Genomic DNA, 23,186 nt, shown 5'->3' on the forward strand with positions numbered 1-23,186 from the left:
TATATTACTGTACAATAAACTAGAAGGCAAAATCAAAACAGTCAAAGGAAAGATGGGAATCCTATTAGCTGTCTTTGGTCCTAAATGAACAAAATATGTACAACTGAAATCTTGTGGGTGACAATAGTTCATCTGTGAAATAGAAAAATATAGTGCATTTTCAATGTATCCAGAGCTCTCTACTGAGTAATATGTGTAAAAAAAAAAAAAAAAAAAAAAAAAAAAAAAACCCCAAAGAAAATCAATATAAATAAAATGTACAAGTTTTACAATTAGACCATATACAAAGATGTCCTCAAACCCCAGCTCTTTCTCAAACAGTTGACAGTGCTGCACTCTTTGGAAGCATCCACCACCTTGCCAAAGTGGAGAAACAAATTTCCAACTGCTGAACCACAAGATTTAAAAAATATGTTTGTATTCTATCTGCTACTCCTAAATTTCAGCCAGCACTCTATACCCTGCAGGTTCCTTTTATTTTATTTTATTTTTTGCCTTTTTTCATTTAAACTTTTTTTTTCTCCATGAAACAGAGTCACAACTAAACTTTTTTTTCTCCTGTTTTTTCCAGAGTTGAGCAACCTGAAGTTCAGCATGATTCAAGTTGAAACATTGTATTGATTGCATCCTGGGCTTAATCTCAGTTTGGCTCAAACTGCTGTCTTCCCAGAACAGAAAGAAAAGAGGGACAGAGGCATCCTACAGTAGGTGTGAGGGGCCTTCTCCAGGGGTCTGCTTTGAAAATCAGAGCAGGGTGTAGGGAGTTGATGGTGAGAGACAGAGCGCTGCCTGTGAACTGGGGAGTTTTGTGCTGACTGAATGACTTTATGCCAGTATTCAATTCAAAGGCCCAATTGCTGAGGTCTGCTGTATGGATAAAGGGAGGTTGTGTATGACATAATGGGCTGGTCAGGGCTAATTTTGGGCGTCTCATCCCAAGATGAATCCCACTGTGAAAATGGATTTAAACAGTGCATCCACACTAAGCCAGATGACGTTGTTCATTTTAGGACAAAACTGCATGTTTTTCAAACTGAGAAGGAATTTTTCATCCACACAAGCATGGTTTAAATATGTCAAACTAACAGGTGGCAATACAGCAAACGGTTGAGAAAGTACAGAAAAAATGTGACTTTGAAATGACTTAATTGATTACAGAAGCTGAAGTTCTAAACCCTGTGTGTTGTCCATTGTCAAGACTATATCTTAGCCTTTTTTGGTGAGGCTCAGGATTCAATAATGTCTGTGGAGGCCTTTTTTGTTGTCTTTTCTAGATTTTTGAACCAATTTCAGTCACAGGCTTAGGGTGGACAAAAGGTAAAAGAACCCTTTTTTAGTGCTTGTGGCCCAATGTGGACATTTCAAAGATGACAGAGGAAAAAATGAAGAAAGCTTCAGTTGGTTTTACTGGCTGTTAGTGAGCTCCAGGTTGATTCCTGATTTGGTTGTACTTTTTTCTATGTTGAGAAAATAAGTAAAGCTTTGAAAACACAGAGTTATGTTTAAAGTCGCAGCAGCAGTGAGAGAAGAACACCACTTCCCTTTATGTGACAGCTGAATACCTACATTTTCGTATCAAAGGACAGTGCAGTAAAACAAATTCAACATTGAAACTTTTCCTTTTTTTGGGAGTCTTTTTTGTTTGTTTGTTTGTTTTTGAAGTGGAGACAGATGGCACCAAATAGGTTGATTGGCTTTTAGCACATCCTCTGCACAGCCCCCTCTTCTCTGTTCTCCATAGAAAGCCATATGGAAGAAAAGAAGAGGAATCTTAAGAAACACTTTAATGCATGTTCTGTCACATCTGCTCCTGTGAGTGATGAGCTGCAAAGACGCATGAATAAACAAGGAGGCTGCATGGCTGCCTGCAGAGCCGGGACGGAGGGATTTAACAACACAGTCCGTGTCTGAGAGGAGCTCCATGGTTTGGTCTGGCATTTTCATACCTAGACCCTGAAGGGGCTTGTTGATTTTTATTTTTTTTTTGTTAGAAAATGATGTCAGCATGGCTAATTGGCACCATTTAAGTGTTTTATCTCTGCAGTCACTCAATTCAACATTTTCATGCCACGTTAGAGTCTCATCACATGTTTAACATATCATAGCGGCAAAATACAACATGATTATTTCATTTGATGAGTTGGCATGGTATTTTTTCCAAACCATTTCAGGTCAAAGAGGTACATTTGTTTCCTTTTGCAGCAGTGACTGAATCTTTCCAAAGGTTTTGTCTCAGAATAGCACACCCATGCTTTCTATGTCATCTAGCACCTTAAAAAGTCCCAGTCGAGGACAATTTCTACCTGGTAATTATTGCTCTTTTTAGTCAAACTCTTTCTCACTGACTGTGTCACTTGTGGCATAAAACAGAGTCTGTGCACACAAGTTCAAGATAAAAAGACATCATGCTAAAAACAAACACACAAAAAAAGGAAGTAGTACACTGAAATGAGCCACAGAAAGCAATGCCATTGAAGTGCCTAAAATAGTGGCAATACTTAAACACATTTTAAGGCAGTATTACGTCTCGTCAATTCTTGAACGCACTCGCAGCTAAACAATTCTTCAAAACAACCACTATGTAAAACATTTTAGGCAAAATGATGGCAAAGCACAGCTGCAACTCCAATACAATCTTTCAAACGTGCTGACACATTCTACTCAACAACCAAGTGAAACGCTGTATCCCATAGTGAACACTAAGGGAAGGATAGATGAAGGATATTGCTACTCTGATAGAAAAAAATTCTGGTGATTTAAAGAACAGTTTGCTTCCTGCATCTCCATCTGTGCTGCACTCATCAGAAAATTGTTTGCTAAAAAATGCTGAAAATTTGAAACCAGGTCAAGAACCCACTCCAACAGGCTGCAAAACAAGCGTGTGAGGATAATATTTTCACTTCAACAGCACAGGAAGGAAAACAAAAGTCATTGCAAACAGTCCAGTACAAAAAGTACTTTGAAATCTGCACCTAAAAAGTTCTGTCTCTGTTTGGATAAAAGAGTTACCCTGTTGTCACATCCAAAGAGGAGAGGAAAAAGAACTTTTATATGTGCCAAAACGTGTCATTGTGGCAGACACAAAGAAAAACGAAAAAAACAAACAAACAACTAAAACCGCTTCAAGGTGTTGTAGTTCGTATAAAGGAAATCCTTAGACAACGTGTGCACATAAAGAGAAATATAAGCGGCAAACTCCTTTCCAATGCGCTGTTTGATATGTGGTTTAGTTTGTACGCGCTTCTACAAAAAGAAGGGAAAAATACATTTGTCTCATCCAGGTAGTTTCTTTTTTGTTGCCGTTTTTTGCCCTTTTCCTCTCTTTAGTGCCCTTTAAAGAGGCGGACCACAATCATTCACTGAGAAACAAAGGAATGATTTCACTCCAGGCACAGCCAGAAGAGTCAGACATCATACGTCTGTTTGCTTTGACAATTATTCCATTTAAGTCCCAAGTCAAGTTTTGTTCTCGCCCTCTCCGAAGGCAGCCTGTCAGAGATCGTCACACCTGGACACCTGTGCCGTGGAGGTGCAGCATCTGGGCTCTCATAGTCTGTATGCTGCTCATGATCTTTTTCTGATGGCCCACCAGAGTGATCCCCAAGCTCATCACATCCCTGGAAAAGAGGACAACATTATGAGTCAGTGCACCATCACAGCCTCAGCTTTTCCATTATTGTGAGTATACAGCTAAACACAGCAGGCTTGTTTATGAATCTTAATAATGAATTTTCACAAGGTGAGATAGCAAAACCCATAATCTAAAGTAGTCTTTTTTCCCCTTTGGGAAGTTTGGAGCTCTTTTTATCGAAATATACTTGGTAATGAGTTCATCAAGATCACAGGTAAACAATATGGAAACAAATAAATAGGCTTATTCCCAAGACAATGTGGTTCAGAAAAATAACTGGTTTTTCTTGGTGAAATAAAAGCTAGTATTAGCCACTTTATGGTGGGTTACAGAAACTCAAAACACATTCTAGCAACAATTCTACTTCTGAATACAGCTGAAGCTTTTACTCAAGGACAAGTAATAAAGTGTAGAGGAGAGCACAGTTTAAGCATAGTTGGTTTTAATGTTCCCTACTAATGCCTAAACCCCTTCGGGTTTCCTATCTACTCACTCGATTGACATCCTGGCCACAGATTCCAAGGAACTGTAGCCAGCTGCTGTGAAGTTGTCTCTGTATCGCTCCATCTTGATGGCTTCCAGCCACTCTCCCACTGAGCGGAAAGAAGTGAAGTCTGGTGTGCTCTGATCTAACAGGGGACTAATTGGTCTGTGGGATGAGCACAGAAAAATGGTTAAGTCTTATGCAAAAAGGAAACGTTAGGCTGAAAACACAATCAAACAAGAGATGAGACAGAGCGGTGACCAAAGGCATCCAGCAGTGCGGTAAATTATAAGCAGGGGAAAAACTTGCTGATTGGAGGCTTTGGTCGATAAGAATATCACAAATAGATGTTGCATTCCATGCTCTGCTTCTGAAAAATGTTTTTGTCAATATCCTTTCGATTTGAATACATTCCCAGGAACATACCCCGTACAGTCTCTGTACAGAAAATGCTTTTTAACCAGTTATAACCTCTGAGCCTCATCTCACAGTGGAAAGCATGTTCTGACTGCGAGAAGAATTCATTTGACAAACGTCAGAGTGAGCTCCGGAGTTCCCACTGCACTCCAAAGTACTAGAAACTCATTATAGAGATTGATTTAAAAGCCCTGCTATTGACCATAAAGGCATGAAAGCTGCTTTGGGCTATCGATCCCCCTGGATTTATCTTTCATCTTTGAACTTGAGAGGCTAAATCATCCACTGGACACTCTAGATCATCTACCAGTGTGATAAGTTGAAGTTCTATAGCTTATGAAGCCTACATTTTATAATAAATCATTAGGGGTCTTATTTCCATACCTTGTACACGTTCCCACTGGGGTTTTCAGTGTGTTAGGGTTACGTATCATCTTATCAAGGATGCCAACTATTTGATCAAATTTGGGGCGTTCGGCTCGGTCTTTCTGCCAGCAGTCCAGCATTAGCTGATGTAAACCCGGCGGACAGTCCATGGGGGCTGGAAGACGGTATCCTTCCTCTATTGCCTTAATGACCTGTAAAATTTAAAACAGACGAAGAAAGTAGCATCAGCCTTTGGTATCATCCTAAATCCAAAAAACAAAACAAAAAACCTCTAACCCATACCTCAAACCCTTCAGTCTCAGCCTAGCTTTTTGCCATTTAACACCAGCTTTTAGCATCAACCTAATCCCAACCTCCTGCCCTGTACTCTCACTAACAGCGTTGACTATCATTTGAAACCCTTCAGAGTCCAGTTTTAGTTTCACGTTAACTCTAAACCCTAACCCACAACCCTTTAGCATTAGTCTATAGTATAATATTACCACAAGCCAAGCTCACTAAGCTCTTGGTATATAGCAGTATTGTACCTTAATTATGTCATGGTTACCTAAAACACTTAGACCTGAGAAAAAATTGTCTATCATGTGTAGGGATGGGTACCGGTGTCCGGTGCCATGATGGCACCGGTTCTGACATAAACGGTAGTAACCAGACCGAAAAGCAGCTCACATTTCGGTGCTTTATTTCGGTGCTTTTTTTTCCTGAGCTGTGATACACTTTAGATTCCAGCCAATCATTTTACGTTTCCGAGGATAGTAGGCGGGGCCAGGTACGTACGTTCTGTTAGAGCAGAGCTACAGATTAAAAATGCCCAAGGCGAAGCGGTCAAAGTCTGGCTGTACTTCACAGCAAAATATGCAAACTCAGCAGCAACAAGTGCTTTAAGCTGATACTGTGATACTGTCAAAGGAGGTAACACCAAGAATCCGATGAAACACCTGGCGACGCATAGCGTTTTTTTTAAAAGCCCAGAAATGCGCCGTATTTGATAGCTTGCTGCGAGACCTCACACCGAGCACATCTACTGCGGGTGGGTTGCCTGTTATGCAACATCCCCCAAAAACACGAAGAGGAGAGTCCTGGCCCCTAGCCCTGCCAGTGTAGCAGAAATGATGACAGATGATGGTGGCAGCAGCCGTTCTTCTCTGCGTGAGTAGCTAATTTACGTTGAGTAGGCTAACCACGTTATTACATTAATGCATGTAAGGTGAACTAGCAAACATCATCATAGCTACATGCGGCTGTCTTCTTGTTTGATGGCAGATACTCCCTTCACCCTGGCCAAAAAGGCTAAAATGACCAAAGAAAAAGTGGAAAACAGTTAAACATGAGAGGTTTAGGACAAAGTTTGTGTTTTTTCCATTGTTTAAGCACTGCTTCCAGCCAAGAGTGATACCATATATGCCCCATAGCTGCAGAAAAGGCTGACATTGTTATATTTTTACAAAAAACAGCTGAACATGAGAGGTTTTTGGACCAATTTTGTGTTCTCCATTCTTTAAGCACCGGTTTGAGCACCGTTTGAGCACCGGCACCGTTTCAAAAGTACCGATTTGGCACCGGTATCGGATAAAACCTAAACGATACCCATCCCTAATCATGTGCCAGCTTTGTTACAGTCAATGGGATCATGAGGATTTAATGCAGAACAATTTAGAGTAGCTATAAGCAGCATCATTCTGCTATATAACCTCTTTCTGGAATGGTTAATGATCTCAAATTCTATCTGTGGCCAAGTGTTTTCAATTTATGTGCAGAAGATTGTCACCCAGCTTGAGAGCTAAGATACCGTAAACTTAAAGCAAAGATTTTTAAAGCAATGGGCATCTTGTAGATAGACTTGACCTTTACCAAATTTGCTACATAATTAGTATGTGTATTACTAAGAGATATTTGCATGTAACTTTTTGTAGGACCTGGGATATCTTGGCCTTTAAAGCATCAATGAAGATTATCTTTATTTCAGTCTGTCTCCCCCTCGACTTTATGGAAGTGTAATACTAAACTCACTAATTACCCACTGAATAAAGTTGGCCTTATCTTGGTCACATTTTTCACCAGTTTGAACTGAAATCTATGGACACAATGGCACCCATACTAAACAACTATTTAATGTATAATTCAAGCACACACACAGATTGGGTTTAGATTAGGGTGGGTGGGGAGTGCTGGATAATTTTATTCAACTCATGAGTACTATTCCTCATATGTCTAAACAAAGACCTCTTGTACAGTATATACCAATAAACTGAAAAGAACTTCTGCAACGTTTTTTGACCTAATTTACACATATCGTTTTATGCAGAGTTAATAAAAATTCAAGGTTTTTAAAAATTGTAGGTGCAACAGGAACATTATGCAACAAGCTCTCCTTCCTTTAATGTGTTGAGATGTTTATATCTCTGCATATATTCATCAGCTATTCTTGTCAGGACTGCTTAGACAAGAATGAGTCATGGAGGGAACCAGTGTCAAAACACTGAAACCGTTGGGAAAAATGCAAATAATGTTCTTCCTGTATCCCTGGAGGATGTTTGCTGACATCTTGACAAAGTGAAAAAATTTCTGACATTGATGTCTGTCAAGCAGCAGACGGTCAAAACACCACATATCCCACTTTCACGCCCAACCATCTTGTTTAGCATTTCTAACATCTGATTGTTCAATCAGCAGGCCTCTGCTTTGGAACGCAGGAGAATATTAATCATATTTAGCTACGATGCTGTGGGTGCTAAAACAGGAAGCCATATAGGAATCTTAAAGCCAGAACTCACTCGCCTTTCACTATCAATCAAAATGTGTCAAGTGTCTGAGAATAAGGAACAGCTTCAAATGGTCTGGCACTGTTGGATTATCTCAGTGGGAGTTGGCAGGAAAGAAGGCAACAGCACTCAGAGAGCTGCGGGTAAGTCAGTCATTATAGCAATTTGTGACATTTGTAAAGTGAAGAGCAGGATTGAAAAAAACCCCACATTTGTTCATAAAGGTAGAAAAATGTGGGTAATGTCCAGAGTCAGGAAGATGACTTTGAATTTACTTGATGGTGAGGCTGCAAGATGGGTAAAAGAATGAATCATGATTACAAGTCTGTGGTTCATGAGTCAAGTAAGTGGTATTCCTCTGCACTTTAAAAACACATGTGTTAGGAGTACCCTACAGAGCTTTGCGATCTTTAGCTCTGAGACACTGAGTTGAATTACATTAGCCTTTGTTTTAGACTGCAGTTCTTGTGGCTTCAGCACAGGGAAATCTTTTTACTCTACTTCCTCTTTTACTTTGGGATGCTTACAAATGTGTTTATGTTCACATTTATTTGATTTAAAAAAAGGTACAGTGATCATTTAGTAATTAATGAGGACACTTGTGCATCATATAAATGTGCTTTGATTTAACCTTATAGGTTAATTTTCATCAGTTTTTCCTGGTTGCTCCATAACATTTGAAACATTCAAAGGAAACTTAGATGGGAAAGTATTTCTGCTTGGATTAAAAAACTTAAACAAATAAGGGTCAAAAATTATTACATAACATAACATAACAATTACAAACAAACATTAACTACATTACAAAGTTCAGAAGAACAGTCAAAACCACATTATTAGAATACGAAGTGATTGATAAACAGGCACTACTTCAGGTTATGAAAGCACACTTGACTGTCCAGCAGCAGCTGTTTTACGCATTTGATGTTGCTGTTCCTTAGTTCCTTTTGTCACCGTGTTCTAGGCATACACTGATCTACGAAGCTTGGAAAGAAAAGCGTCCGGACTTCTTTAGGTTTCTTGAAGACGTTTGATGTTTCATCTGAGAACAGTCTTCAGTTCTAAGAGCAAATGGTGGAGAGTCCCAGATTTTAAGCCCTATGGGAGTGTCCGCCAAGAAGGTCACGGACCCCCCCCCCCCTCCCGTCTTCAAGAAACTTAAAGAAGTCCAGACGCTTTTCTTTCCAAACTCCTTAGACTACGATGACCTGGATGACTGAGAACCTTCATAGACATAGGCATGCACTGCTTGATGAGAAAAGGCCGGCTTAGTGGTTGTTATATTCCATTGCATTAACTTTTTATCTAAAAATCATGGCGTCAATAGACAAATTGATCCTTAATTGATCTTGTGTAAGTGTATTCACAAGTTTTAAAACTTGTGTAGTATTGACTGCCAGAGTCACAGACACTCAATGTCTGGGGTGACAAGGTACTAAACCCTGAGTTGCTCATGACTGGAGTGTGAGCAGGTGATAGATGTAGAAAGACCATGCTTACTTGAATGAGACATGTTATATAAAGCACATTGAGTGCTTAAGTCGAGTAGAAAAGTGCTATATAAGAATCAGTGTGTGTTGTGAATTTATTATTATGCCAATATTTTTCTATTCACTCACTAATAAGTCATCATCTTACTACAAAAACTAACTTACAGAGTTTGCAGTATAATATAACCAGGGGACTTAGGAAAGCTAGACAGATAACTGATTGTATAACTTCCACCAGGTCACCAGCAAACCACTTAGTTGGTTGGTTCTATTTTAGCCACACACTTCTCAAGTACAGAAGATATTACATTTCAGCTCAGCTCTCTTACTTGAAATTACTTGTTGACACCTACAAGGCACAAACTACCCGAGTATTGCTGCAAAGAGAATACAACAGTTTTCACAGTAGTTGCAATACTGCTGAGATGCATAGGCATTAGGGGTGCAACGATACACAAAATTCACAGTTCGGTTCGGTTCGATACTTTGGTGTCACGGTTCGATATTTTTTCGATACAAAAAAAATGTTCATGCCTTTTTAATTTGTCATTTATTAAAATTATAAATATATATTTTAACTCAAAAGTACAGTTTTTAAATTTAACCCTAACCCTTGTGCGTGTTTTTTATTTTGACAGCGAATGCGCACCTGCGGACCACTTATGTGCAGCCCTGGTTATTTAGCTCGTCATATTGCAGCCACAGAAATTCTTTTGTCCATGAAACCATAAAGCTGCACTTTCTTTTTGCCTTATAGTCTGATTTGTCATAACTTCTCCGTTTTGTGGTAAGCTTTTCTTTGGCTGTCACTTCTTCACCCTGACCTGTCTTATTTGGCTCAGCAGAACTAAAATATATATCGTGCTGCTTTTACACACGCACACATAAGCTCAGCAATTCTCTGCACGATCAACCTCTCACATGTTTAAGCTGCGGGAGATTTCTCTTGTCATGTTTGCATAGTAAGCTAACGATTAATAAGACGATGTCAGAGGAATTGGTGCACAAATTATCATCACTCACAGATCAGTGCTGTCGCTCTCTATACACAGTTAGCACGATTGCAAAGTGAAAGCAAAAAAACAAGCGCAAATTCAAACGTGATTTCAATATGTCACATATTGACAGTGGCTCACCGATGCCAATGACATAATTACCCAGCTACATTTCTGAAAGAATGCAAAAGCATTGACATATATTTTTCCTTCCTACAAGAGCCCGACGGGCAGGGAAGAGATAGATTTTGGTAGCCCGACTGAAAAAATCGCTAGCCCCCGGGACGTCGGGCTAGCGATATTGCAAGCCCTGTATCTGATTGAGGAATCACTCATCTTTGGAAAAGAGAGTTTATTACAGAGAAATGTCTCTTTCCAAAATAAAAGCTATACTATCCGCTTCTTCTGGGCTATATTCTCAGCAGCATAAGGAGAATCATGTGCTAACAGCTGTCTAAATGACTCGGCTAAAGTTAGTAGCATGCTTGTTGTTTTTGTCTTTGCACTAGGATGATGTCGGCGTAAATGTGCAGTCATATTCGTTGTGTTCCCACTAGTGCTTTCAGGTTGATCTCGTTGAAATGACCTTAACGCCACAACACGGCAAATCTCCGTTAACGAGCTACCGCCGATCGCCCCGTGCATGGGGCTAGACGGCCTACACGTTAACGAGCTAACTGCGCTAACACACTAGTTCCCACCTATGTAATTGAGCATTGCATGGCACATCCAACATACTGTTTTACTTTAGTTCATGACTCGCTTACCTTCAGGGTCATACGTCACATGAAAACCAAAATAATTCCAAACGCCAGATCTGAATGTTGCAAGGAGAGCTTAACTTCTGTCTTGCTAGCTTGCCCTGCGCTCTTCCTTCTGACTATGCTGTCTGTGTTGAGCGCTCAGTGGATCTGCGCTCGACAGTGCAGCCTAGGCGGAGTAGTCGAACGCAGATTCACTGAGCGCTCAACACAGACAGCATCGTCAGAAGGAAAGTTGATAAAATAAATTACAAATGTTGTATTGTTCGATACATATGCGTACCGAACCGAAAGCACTGTATCGAACGGTTCAATATCGATACGAATATCGTTGCACCCCTAATAGGCATTTATTTTTTTGCAGGAGTTCTTTAAAATTTAAGCAAAGCAAATGTCTTTGCTCTCATTGCTGACTTGTTTGCAGTGTAATTGGTTCAACACTGCTAGTCACATTGGTTCCCATTACCATAAGTCATTATAAACTTTTAAAGACGTTTGAATCAAAAGCATTCTGCATGACAAGTGTTTTCCACTCCTGTTATTTATATTAATAACACTACCAAATCCATGCTCTCAGGGCTTCATTTCAATGCATGTCCCACTTCAGGCTTGTTTCTCCTTCAAATGGATTCAAGCAGCATGATTATAGCAAGACTTCTTGAACTAATTAAGCCCAAGGTTACTGTCATCGCAGAGCTGCTCTCATGAGGATCTTGTAAGAAACCTCAAAAAAGAATTGCGAACCAGAATTTCTGTCTGTGATTTTTTTCAATGTTTTAATGGGAGGATTTTATTAGTCATAATTAAGGGTGAACTTCTGGGGAAATTGTCATACTCTGACAACTCGTGTCTGGCTTCAGATAATATTTTGTGAAATAGTAGTTTTCATTCAAGAATCTGATTGGAAGTAATGCACAGACTTCAGTGCACTGAGACCCTTAACACTGGTTTATAATTTGGGTCACTTACATTAATAAGATCTAATTGTGACTATCATTATTATTGTTATTACAAGTGTTGAAACCAGTGAATGTGTTTTCCTGTCAGTCATGTTATGAACGTACATCCAGAAGTAACTTACATCTTGGTTGGACATGTCCCAGTAAGGCCGTTCTCCATACGACATAACCTCCCACATGACAACACCGTAACTCCACACGTCACTTGCAGAGGTGAATTTACGGTACTGAATAGCTTCTGGTGCAGTCCACCGGACAGGGATTTTTCCACCCTGTTCAGTAAAACAGTATCAAACGATTTTTATGCATTTTTCAGTTATATGCAAAAATACACATAAGACACAAAACAGCTTTAGCAGACTTTTACCGACTTTTAGTTATTAGCTATAAGATTTAATAGCTACTAAATCCTTTATCAATGTCATAAAGCTTAGTGTAAATAGTTGGCTGGTCTTGCTCTTTTGCTTCTGAGAACCTTGACGAAAGTCCATCCATTCTTCTTTTTACAATGTAAAAAAATGTAATGCAAACTTAATGTTTTACCATTTTTACTGTTTTGCTGCTCACAAAACCGATATCAGCTGAAAGACTACACACTTGAAGTACTGGCTTGGTATTTTGTGGAGTTGCAATTGAATGTCCATCATATATTCGAACCACCCTAAATATTACATTACACATTTTTATCTTTTTCTTGAGGACATTTCCAGTCCTTCCCTTCACCATAATGCTAATGAGTAAAATCCATTTTTAGTGTTGCCATTTTACAATTTTACAAATTAATCTGATTCACTTTAAGGGTCTCTTGATTATTGAAGAATTCAGGTTGTTCCCTGTTGTGAATTTGCCAGATGGCCACTAATAACAGCATTTAAAATTCCAGACATTTTAATGATTTTCATTTATATAACAATTATAATTGAACTCTAAAGCATTATTAAATATTCGATTTTAATGACTTACACCTTTAAAGCATTCCAAAAGACCGTCCTGTTAGGAAGTTGTGGTAAAATACACAGTTTCACATACTAAAAATGGTGTAGAGTAGGCTGGTGCTCACTCTAACATTCACGAGCAGTGACTTGATTAGAGAATTCAGACAGGGCTCTTGGTGGGGAGAGCAAGTGCTTTAATTGACTCACGGTTGTTGTGTAGACAGCCTCGGGATCGTCGTCTATCACCCTCGACAGGCCGAAGTCAGACACTTTACACACGAGATTGCAGTTGACCAGGATATTCCGTGCAGCCAGATCACGATGGACATATCCCATATCGGAAAGGTATCTCATTCCCGCTGCTATACCCCGCAACATTCCCACCAGCTGGATGACTGTGAACTGGCCATCGTGTTTCTGCATGGCACAGTAAAACACAGACAGGTCAGCCATTTTCACTGACCATGATGGAAATGTAGGTCACAGCACTGCAGCAGCTTCAGCACAAGATTTATGATATTTATGCACTGCACACATTCTGCTGCAGACTCCCCACTCTCTGAGACACTTTCCAGCAAACTGCAGGGAAAAGTTACAAAAGATGCCGCTCAGAGCCTCCTGCACATCGAAGGTTATACTTACCCTGAGGAAAGCATCTAATGAGCCGTTCTCCATGTACTCGATGACAATCATGACTGGTTTTCCTGGAGAAATAAAAAAGAAAGGGGATTATTAATTAACACCTACATTTTATTTGCTCACAAAATACTCCCTAATAAAAAGCAGTTATTTTTAACCATACATTTCATTGCATTTAATTAAAGCTCACCATCTGCTCCTTTTATTACTGCATCTAAATGAGGAAATGCAACTAATTTCATGTGGTACGTCAGTCGAACTTTGCCAGCTAAATCTATTCTGATAATGCAGGTCTTACAGAACGTTTGAACTCCTTCATTTAGAGTTTTAAACATTGTGTTTACCTCTCGTCACGACTCCCTCCAGATGAACGACATTAGGATGGTCAAATTGTCCCATAATGCTGGCTTCACACAGGAAGTCACGCCTCTGCTTCTCAGTGTATCCCACTTTGAGTGTCTTGATGGCAACTGACACATCCCGTTTTCCAGGCAGCTTCAGTCGGCCACTGCACACCTCTCCAAACTCTCCTGCGTGAGGTGAAACTTCATGAGTGAGGTGGAGAGTGGGTACAAAAAAACGAAGAAGCAGCACTTCAAGATGACAAATTTATTAGTGTATTTTGAGACAAAGCAGCTGTGCAGAGCAGGAATACAAATTGGAGTGTGACACCTTGTTATACTCAGGGGAATGCAGCCCACACCTATAATAAGACATGCTAGAGATGCATAGATACTGTCATTGACCGCCTCTGTAAAACCCATGTGGCAGCAATTTTTCAGCTGTGGGTAGCGCTGTGATTGCCTCTACCAAATGTAGCCCACACATTAATTGCAATGAACTTTTTTCCCCTCTTTGCAATTGCTCCATCAATACATGATGCATAAAGCTGTGTCCCCATTCAAGGTGTAAATATTTGGTTGTCAGTGTGATATACGAGAGCACCGACTGACTAAACACAAAGAGCTGAGAGACATGGGATGGGCTCACCTGCTCCAATAACCCGCTCGATTTTAATGCAAGAGGCATCCAGCTCCTTGGCAAATTGATGGACAGCCCTGTTCGGGTCCTCGTAGGTTTCGGGGTCAATGTAGGTTTTGGTGCCTGGAAATTTAACTGTAGAAAGGTAAGAGGATTACTGTTAATGATTAAATATGCACACTGCGCACCAGCGGGTGCTTGACAGGCAAACGATTGGTAAGGCCAGTGAGTCAGAGGGAATTGCTGAGCAGTCAGCGGCTGGTGTCAAAAAAGGGAAGCTAAGATTTGAGTAACCTGTGCGTTGTGCTTTTTATGAGGTTGTTGGTTACATTTCACCTCTTTGCAGAGACCGGCTGTATTCAACTCGGTGCTTTTCTATCCATGATATCATTCTATGGATAGCGGGGTATTTTTATGTGTGATTGAGTGAGTGCGGGGCTATCCCACTCTTAAATCTCCCATCAGTTTGCTCATAACAATAAGCTTTATAGCCAACAGTGAGCACGTTTTGTTTTGGGGGGTTTTGCATGTATTTGAATTTTTTGACCCATTTTTGAAGTTCTGCAGTTGCTAAATGACATTGGTTTTCAGGGTTCAGGAATTTATCAAAGAAATTTAAGTGTCTTTATTTTGGACTGTATAATTTTCAGACTGATAAGCAAAGGTGTTTATTTATGTATTTATTTTATTTATAAGGAACCCCATTAGCTTCCACAATAGTGGTCTTTCTGGGGCCCAAGCGATGAAGTATGATCTAATACAGCATTACACAGTAAAAAAGTAGATTAAAAAAATATCCACATAATTTGGCTCTTACAGCCACAGTGAGGTTTTGTAATTGTAAAAATATATGTTACAATGTTATTGATATTAGGCACAATACACAAGAATCAAAAACAGGTCACAACACTGGCCTCTTACAATATTTACAATAATTAAAAACTGTGTAAATAGACTTTATTTTATTTTTTTACATTAGGAATAGTAGCTTGTTCTCTAATTGCATAAGCCAGTTTATTCCACGTAAAAGATGCTCTAAATATCACAGTTTTTCAAAACGTTACTTTTGGCTTGAGGAATTACTATATTGCGCTTTTGTTAAAAATCATATATTTCATCTGGATACTGCAGCTGAGCAGAGAAAAAATGTGGTGTGTTTAACAGTGTTGCTTTCTTTATAAATAAAAGTAAGCCGTAGTGTAATTTAGCTTGTACTGGAAGCAAAAAAAGTTTATTATGCATTTGATCCAATACTGGTATAGCATGAACATCCTAACACTAATCTGGCTGCCTTACTCTGGACTAACTGAAGTCTGTTAAAGTCGTAAAGTCGGTCTTATTAGCTGCTAACACTTCTGTTTAGACCTATCACAGTCCTGCTGATATCCATGTTAAAACGTTTAATGTTTAATTATGGTGGATCTCAATTTTGTAAATTTTTGAACGACATCTTATTGACTTTACCCACGACCAAATGGATTTAAAACTGAGGTCTAGATTTAGCACTACATATCTCTATTATAGCCCTAATCCCTAAACACCCTTAAAGGCCAAAAACTGCATATTCTAACACAAGTTAAGGATTTGGGATTAGGGCCATCATTGATAATTAGAGTAACAGTAAACTTACCAAACCATATGTTAGAAATGTAAAGGATGTTTTGTAAACAAATGTAAATAAATTTGTTTTTGTGGTAAATTTATTAAACAATTTTTTAGAGAAGTACTTCGGTTTAGAGGTACGTCAGGTGATTAAGGAACTTGGATGATAACCCAAATCTAAACCCTTACCACCAGGACTTAAAGAATATACTTAGGTAAGTTACTGAAACTGGACCACTTGAAATAAATATCTGGGTCTTCAAGTAGGTCAAATCAAACTACATATAATGTGTTGTTTCAAACTAGCTTGCTATGAGCTGCCTAATTTCATATAAAGTTCCCATTTCAAATGCAACTATACCATATAAAGGTCACCCAAACCAAAAATAGACATACAAAGATGTATTAATATTCTGGAATGAGTCTGCCCACCTGTAGAGATCTTCTAACAGTATGAAAATTGTTGAAATATATATATTTTTAAAATGCTCATCACCTTTTGCTTACATAGTCTCTCCCTATAACAGTCTTAATGAATTTTTGCTGCTACCCTGACAACTTGTCTCTAGGCTGGAAAATCAGTCGATCAATTTTTTTTTGATTTGACAATGCACAATGACATGCTTTGAAAAAGACAATAGAAAAGAACATCAAGGAAAGATGAGATGGTAAAGAACTGATGCAAATGAAACATTTTCCATCATAAGAAATGAATGAAGCTAAATGAGATTTTGAGACAGGTTTGCTACTTTTGTTAGACTCTGGCACCCTAGGCATTTGGGAACGTCTTAAAATTAACTCTGTGCAATTCCCAACATCAGTGATAAGGGAACGGTTCATGAATATCCATTACGTAAGACCAAAAACAGTTTGTTGGAAATAAATCAAACAAAACAAGGTTAGGGAGAGGACGGGGGCAGGGAGGGGGTTACTATTTCAAACAGCTCTCCAAATTAACAGTAAATTACAATATTATGCACTATTAGGTTAACAGACCACTTTTGGGGGTTGTTACAGTGTGTATTTGAAATTTACGCTGATAACAACATAACCTGTCAACTTAAAAAATTTAATGAGACACTACAGCTATAAGACTCTGGTCAAAAACAACACAACAGCACAACGAGCACATTCAATCGGAGAGACAATTATTCTCTGAAAAGCAGTCTATTCAATGCACCAGTGTAAATACAACTAAAGCATTGTGCTTCGGCAAGGGGACACCAGCAGCTGAGATTTCCCTCGACTTGCTCGGATAATTGCTTCGTCCATCCAAGACGTCTGGGATCTGATAGGAGATGTCTTATCATGACTTCCTCGCCTCTTCATGGCAGACAAATTGGGTCTACATGTTGGATTTATGTGCTATCTAGCTTCTCTGTCACCCTGGAAGTCTCCCGTCATTTGATATTGCACAGCAGATCTGTCCATTAAGCCCAAATCTAGCATTGTTTGTATTTTCTCCCAGTGCTTTTTCCCCTGGCAGGTTGGGTTGAGCTGTGATCTGTTCAGGTGGATCTATCAGATACTTAACAGTAGCCAACCTAGAACTGCTTCTGCTCTAGCAATGCACTTAGTGACACCCCTGACCCTTTGTTTCCAAATCAGCAGTTTGCCTACAGCGCAGATCATTATGGTTCCACTTGGGAAAGCTGTCTGCAGCTGGAGCTCCAGGGTTATTATTAGGGGTGGTGTATCAGTTTTAAAAAAAAATACCTAAATGATAAAAGCAGCAGCTACAACTGTGTGCACACCAAAAACCCTGTCAACCACTAAAACCACCTGCCTTATGGTTACATTTTTAAAGGACTCCCTTTTGTATGCTTGTCAGTCCTTTTATCCCTGCCTGGCAGCTGTCAGATTCATGTGTTTTTGGCCCCTGACTTCTTTATCTCAACAGGCTGAGTCTAGCAAATCAGCAACAGATTTTGCTTGATAGATGAGTTGGGATGAAACAGACATGCCTCGAAGTGCTAAAAGATTTTAAGGCCTAGACATCGATGCAATATTTGTATGTGCGTGCGTGTGTGTATACCATCTACATACAAGTGCTGTAAGTGTGTTTGCGGATAAGGAATGCAGGCACTCACACTGGAAGTAGAGCTCCTCATCTCCCTCCTGATCAGCTTTGCTGTACCCGCAGTGCCTGTACAAGCGGAAGACGAAGAGAGCAGCAGAATCAACTGATTGTGCAGAGGAAATAAATGCCCTAATTTACAAGAATTTTAATGCAAGACAAATCCCTCAAGAAACCCAGCTGAGCAGCAGGAGCTGTGAACCCAACAGCCTCAACTAGGAAAAGTAGCTCAAGCATCTAATCATGTAAGATATCCAATAATACATGCACTGTAAAGTACTTTTCAACACGTCTTGCAATATTAACGTGTTGAAGGTTCCCTTAAGCAAGTGATTTGCTGGACAAGGCTGGTCTTTGTGAAAAAAGGTGAATGACATAGGAAGATTAAATAAGCCACAAATGATGGACATGCACTTACTGTGGATGAAAATGCTCACGTATGTAGCAAAGCATGTCTCCTTTGTTTCTACTACATGTTTTAAGATTCGAGAATTTTTTTCTGTCTAAAGTGAAGTATTTTGGTTCGTCTGTCTCCAAATTCAAGGAAGACTTCTGATCTTTTTGACATGCTTTATCCAGAAATGGAGTATGCTACTCAGAAATGGTGTTAGATGGTCTTATTCACGTTATGTATGTTGTGAGTAGGTTTAAGTGGAAATTATTTGTCACACATACATAGTAGGACATATGTTGATGGGACATTCTGAGCCTTAGCAGTCTCATAAAGCTTGTATTGTTTGTTGCTTTTTTGAGACAAGAGATATTGAAGGAGCTTACACAGAACATCCCAAAGTAAAAGTACCAATTTATGTTGTGCACATGCCATGTTCAGCAGAATCCTGTGGAGACTTCACTACTTAACATTCCACATCCACATCATGTCTTTTATCCTGCCTTCCTTCTCTCTCCCTAACTGGGCACGGCAGATAGCTGCCCCTCTCTGAGCCTGGTTCTGCCGGAGGTTTCTTCCTGTTAAAAGGGAGTTTTTCCTTCCCACTGCCGCCAAAGGGCTTGCTCATTGGGGGTCATATGATCGCTTGAGGCGACTGTTGTTGTGATTTGGCGCTGTATAAATAAAATTGAATTGAATTGAATTGAATTAGCATTTAACAGCAAACCTCTTAGGCCTAGCGGTCAGGCTGCATTTCAGGCAACTACTAAAAAAAACAACACAATTTCCAAAACAACAGTTACAGCTTCAACACATAAACATTGGTACCTTTTAAATCAAGTTTCAGAGACTTGGAGGTAGGGACCTATGTTACTATCTGCTCCTCAAATAGTTCAAAATTTAAATAATTCATTAATTGCAACAACTCTATAATGATATTTTAGGTAGCATATGGCAAAGACACAACTCTGAAGATGGTGTTTTATACAGTGACCTGAAGCAGCGATTATTTATGTATTTATTTTATTTTTTATGCTTTTTCTTATACAAGCAAAAGGAAAAAATAATTATGCTCTGTATCTTGTAAAACACATATTTCTAACAATATGACTTACTCATCGGTATGTTTTCATATATTGTATATAGTTAAAATAATGACATATGACTCGACTGAAGATGTATGAACTAACTAACTTCATTAGTACTTAATAGTATGACCAACAAAGTTATAATAATTAAAAAAATATTTTAAAAAGAAACCTTTAGTTTTGCAAGCAATGGGGGATGCTCTCATGAATATCATTTAACGGTTTAATTCATTTGCATCACTAATGTGACGCACACAGAAAGGGTGATGTTACCACAGTCAGAGCTCACTTTATTAATGCCATGTAAAATCATGCTGATTCTACCTGTGAGCGCTGAGCCACTTTTTTTTTGACACAAAAAGCCCACCTTGGATTAGAATGCTCCGATTCTGATGAATCCATCATGAATCATGGATGAAATTCCACTTGTATAGATGAAAACAGATAAAATGTGTGAGGGAATGGTGATAATGACAGTTGACTGGGTGCTTTGTGATGGTGGAAAAAAACATCAGCACCATACTTCATTTTGCCCTCAGGATTTTTCATACACTCACACACAGGAATGCAGAGCCAAAGCTTTCTCATTGTTGAGTGCTTGTTTCATAATGGTACTGCAAAAAATAGCTTAAATTTTGTTTAGAGTGGAAAAAAAAGAAAAATGATGCCTCATAGCCCATTAGCACAGCATGCCACAAGATGACGGGTGGATGTGTGTGTATGCGTGTGCACTGTGTGTGCGTGCGTGAGTGAGTGACGACTCCACTGGCGTGGAGGTCTTGTGAGTGACAGAAAAGCTAATTGACAAGCGCAGACTCACAGGAGCGGAGAGTCAATGGGGCCCGCGAGAGCGTACCTTCTCCCGATGATGAAGCCAAACACCATGAACACCAGTATGATGGTCCCCGCCACGGCCACCACTGCAATGATGATGACGGGGTTCTGCTCACTAGAGACGATTGCAGCTGATGAAATGGACACACACACCAAAGAAAAACGGAAACACTTTGAGTGAACTTCAGCACATCAGACTACAATCTGCAGGACATTTGGTAATTGAGCCCATTGAGTAGCATGGAGATTGATAACGTGCCCCACCCCCCACCCTTTTCCTAACCTCTGAGAGAGTGGAAGAGGGACGTTTCTATTTTTGAGCTGTCCTTATACACACGGCTCTACTGTTTCAGAAAGTGGGCTTAATAGTCCCAGACGGCGACAGCGATGCCCTTCATCTCAAACAAAGACACATTCAGGTTGAATTGTTTCCCATGCACAGCTCTCACTGTGCTCAGACAGTTTGCACTGACAAACTGGTGAGTGCAATCGTAAAAAGAGGATACTTGTGCATTTCAGATCAAGTGGGTCCGCACTGTGTAAATACTGAGAAATGCAGTATCAGGAAAAAAGTGGAAGCTATAAAAAAATCTGTCATGTGCCTTTTGTCCAATCAAAAATCAATATTAGCAATCATCTATTTGGAGAAGAATTTTACTGTCATATTACACACTTGCAGGTTTTCCTCTGGAAGCTGTGGTTCACTGTCTCGGTCAAGGACATTATCACAACCATGCCTAGACTGCAAACTTCTAACCTTGATACAGGACACACTCGGCATGTGGTTATGAGTAATTAACGTGTCCTTTTATGCAGAAATGTTGGATGTAAAATGGGCAAGGGTGTAATTTTGGGTGAACAGGCTGGATGGTAGATCTCAAAACGAAAGAGAAATTAATGCAAACAGAGGATTAAATGCGGAAAAAACTGAAACTTTGTTTTTGGGTACTTTTTAAAAAAAAGAAAACAAAAAGGAAAAAAAAAAGAAGAAACAATTCAAGCTTTATTAATGCTAAAAAAATAAAATAAATATTTACATACTCCAACATTTGGGTTGCCAAGCCGCGAAAAATCCCTTTGGCAGTCTGAGAAAGAGCAGTGTGCCTGCTTAATTTCGGAAAACACGTTAAAGATCCAATATCCATTTATTGTGTTATTCCGTAACAACTCCTTCATTAAAGATTTATTCAAATTCATAACCGCTAATAACTTCCAAACTATTGCTGCTGCTGTTTAAAAAGCATATCATTTGTTCTTTAATATTATAGTAAATTTATAAATATCACAAAAAAAAAAAAGGGCATTAACAGTAACCCGGCAATGTTTCTATGTCAACAGAAGGGATTGCGACCTTACCTCGTGTACGTCTTTCACAAAATTGTATAACGCCAGACTTTCAATAACACACTTTAAAACTCAGGGCTGAGCTAATGTAATGTGTTTATCCTCTCGACACTACAGCAGTTTGTCCTTGTGCTTAGCGATTTTTCCCACGATGTGTTGTCAGCATAAAGTCAAAGCAATTTGTGTTTGCATTGCTTGAAAGCAACTAATTTCCCTGGGCTATTACTACAGTAGAAGGAAATATTAACAAGTTGTGCCTAAATATTTGAGTGGGGAAAACTGTGTTACAGCCACAGAGTCCCATCTTATAAAGCTCACGCTGAATATTTTCGTCATTAGGTGTTTTGAAATAGGTTTGTTCGACACACCCAAAACATCTTTTTTGACTCTAATAGGGATCTCAGACTTAATCAGAGAAAATCATAAACTCACCATGAAACTAGAGATTAAAGGGTGCTGGGGGTCATTTTTACTATAGAATTCCATACAATCTGTATAACATTACCAAAACAAAAAGACAGGAGTTGCCCCCTGCTGGCCGTTAGAGAGAATGCAGGTTTCACACACTTCCGTAGCGCCTTCACTTCAGACTGAAAATCTATCTTTTGTTTACAGTTAGTGCACTGCTGTGGCCCAGCATCAGTTAAACTGGAGTCATACTGCTGCGCCTAACTAAACCACATACTGCTTCCGCCCACATGGATCGATGCTTAACCACAATTAAGTGTAAATTTATTAATTAATTATTTTTAATATTTGATTTTTTTTTAACCTTTGTTATACAGGAAAGGAGGGCTGACAGAGAAAGAATGTGGGTGACTGACACATGCTTAAACCCAGGCCTCTGCAGTAATTGTTGGTATGTAGGTCACCTAATCAACCAGGTGAGCTACTGTGGCACCCTATGTGGTTCATTTTGATCTAAAATAAAGTAATAAATTGTGCAAACCTAATTACCATTTATCACATTCTTATATCACCCTATAAATGTTGCTAAAGTAACACAGAGAAGATGAGAGTCCTCATTGGTGAGGGCCCTAAAGCTAAATCTATGCTATCAGAATATGTAGTTTTTGTGTTTTTTATTGTATAATTGCTCTTCCAACTCTTGGCAATCAGGGAAAAATAGCCAGTGATACAAACATCACCAACTATTTAAATCAGGGGTGTCAAACTCAAATACACAGTGGGCCAAAATTCAAAACTGGAACAAAGTCGCGGGCTAACATTAATATTTATTGAAATATATTTATTCCTCCAGATATAAGAATGAATCTTTTCTTATGGACTCAAACACGTTTTGCTGAAAAACTGAACAAGCAAAGCTTAATACTAAACAATATATATATTAGCTGTATAATACCAGTAGGCTAGCTCTAATAGTAATTTGGTATGGCTTCACGGGCCAA

At 39.2% G+C, this 23,186-nt stretch overlaps 1 protein-coding gene across 4 annotated transcripts in view; it reads right to left on the reverse strand.

Moving 5' to 3' along the window:
• Window positions 1-516: 516 nt before the first annotated feature.
• The window catches only part of epha7 (eph receptor A7), an 85,965-nt gene continuing 63,295 nt past the window's right edge, over window positions 517-23,186 (reverse strand). The window contains exons 8-17 of one of the 4 annotated variants that reach the window (XM_005745737.1): window positions 20,456-20,564; window positions 18,134-18,189; window positions 14,451-14,576; window positions 13,805-13,990; window positions 13,464-13,525; window positions 13,029-13,238; window positions 12,009-12,158; window positions 4,917-5,110; window positions 4,125-4,280; window positions 517-3,617 (exon numbers count right to left, since the gene is read on the reverse strand). In XM_005745737.1, the coding sequence (XP_005745794.1) occupies window positions 3,503-3,617; window positions 4,125-4,280; window positions 4,917-5,110; window positions 12,009-12,158; window positions 13,029-13,238; window positions 13,464-13,525; window positions 13,805-13,990; window positions 14,451-14,576; window positions 18,134-18,189; window positions 20,456-20,564 (1,364 nt within the window). In that variant the 3' untranslated portion in view covers window positions 517-3,502. Of the gene's footprint in view, window positions 3,618-4,124; window positions 4,281-4,916; window positions 5,111-12,008; window positions 12,159-13,028; window positions 13,239-13,463; window positions 13,526-13,804; window positions 14,006-14,450; window positions 14,577-18,133; window positions 18,190-20,419; window positions 20,565-23,186 lie in introns of all 4 variants that reach the window. The other 3 variants (XM_013914007.1, XM_013914006.1, XM_013914005.1) reach the window with 3 other exon arrangements.

This window comes from Pundamilia nyererei, unplaced genomic scaffold (genome assembly GCF_000239375.1).
Source record: "Pundamilia nyererei isolate P.nyererei 1_Seehausen unplaced genomic scaffold, PunNye1.0 scaffold00165, whole genome shotgun sequence".
NCBI lineage: Eukaryota > Metazoa > Chordata > Actinopteri > Cichliformes > Cichlidae > Pundamilia > Pundamilia nyererei.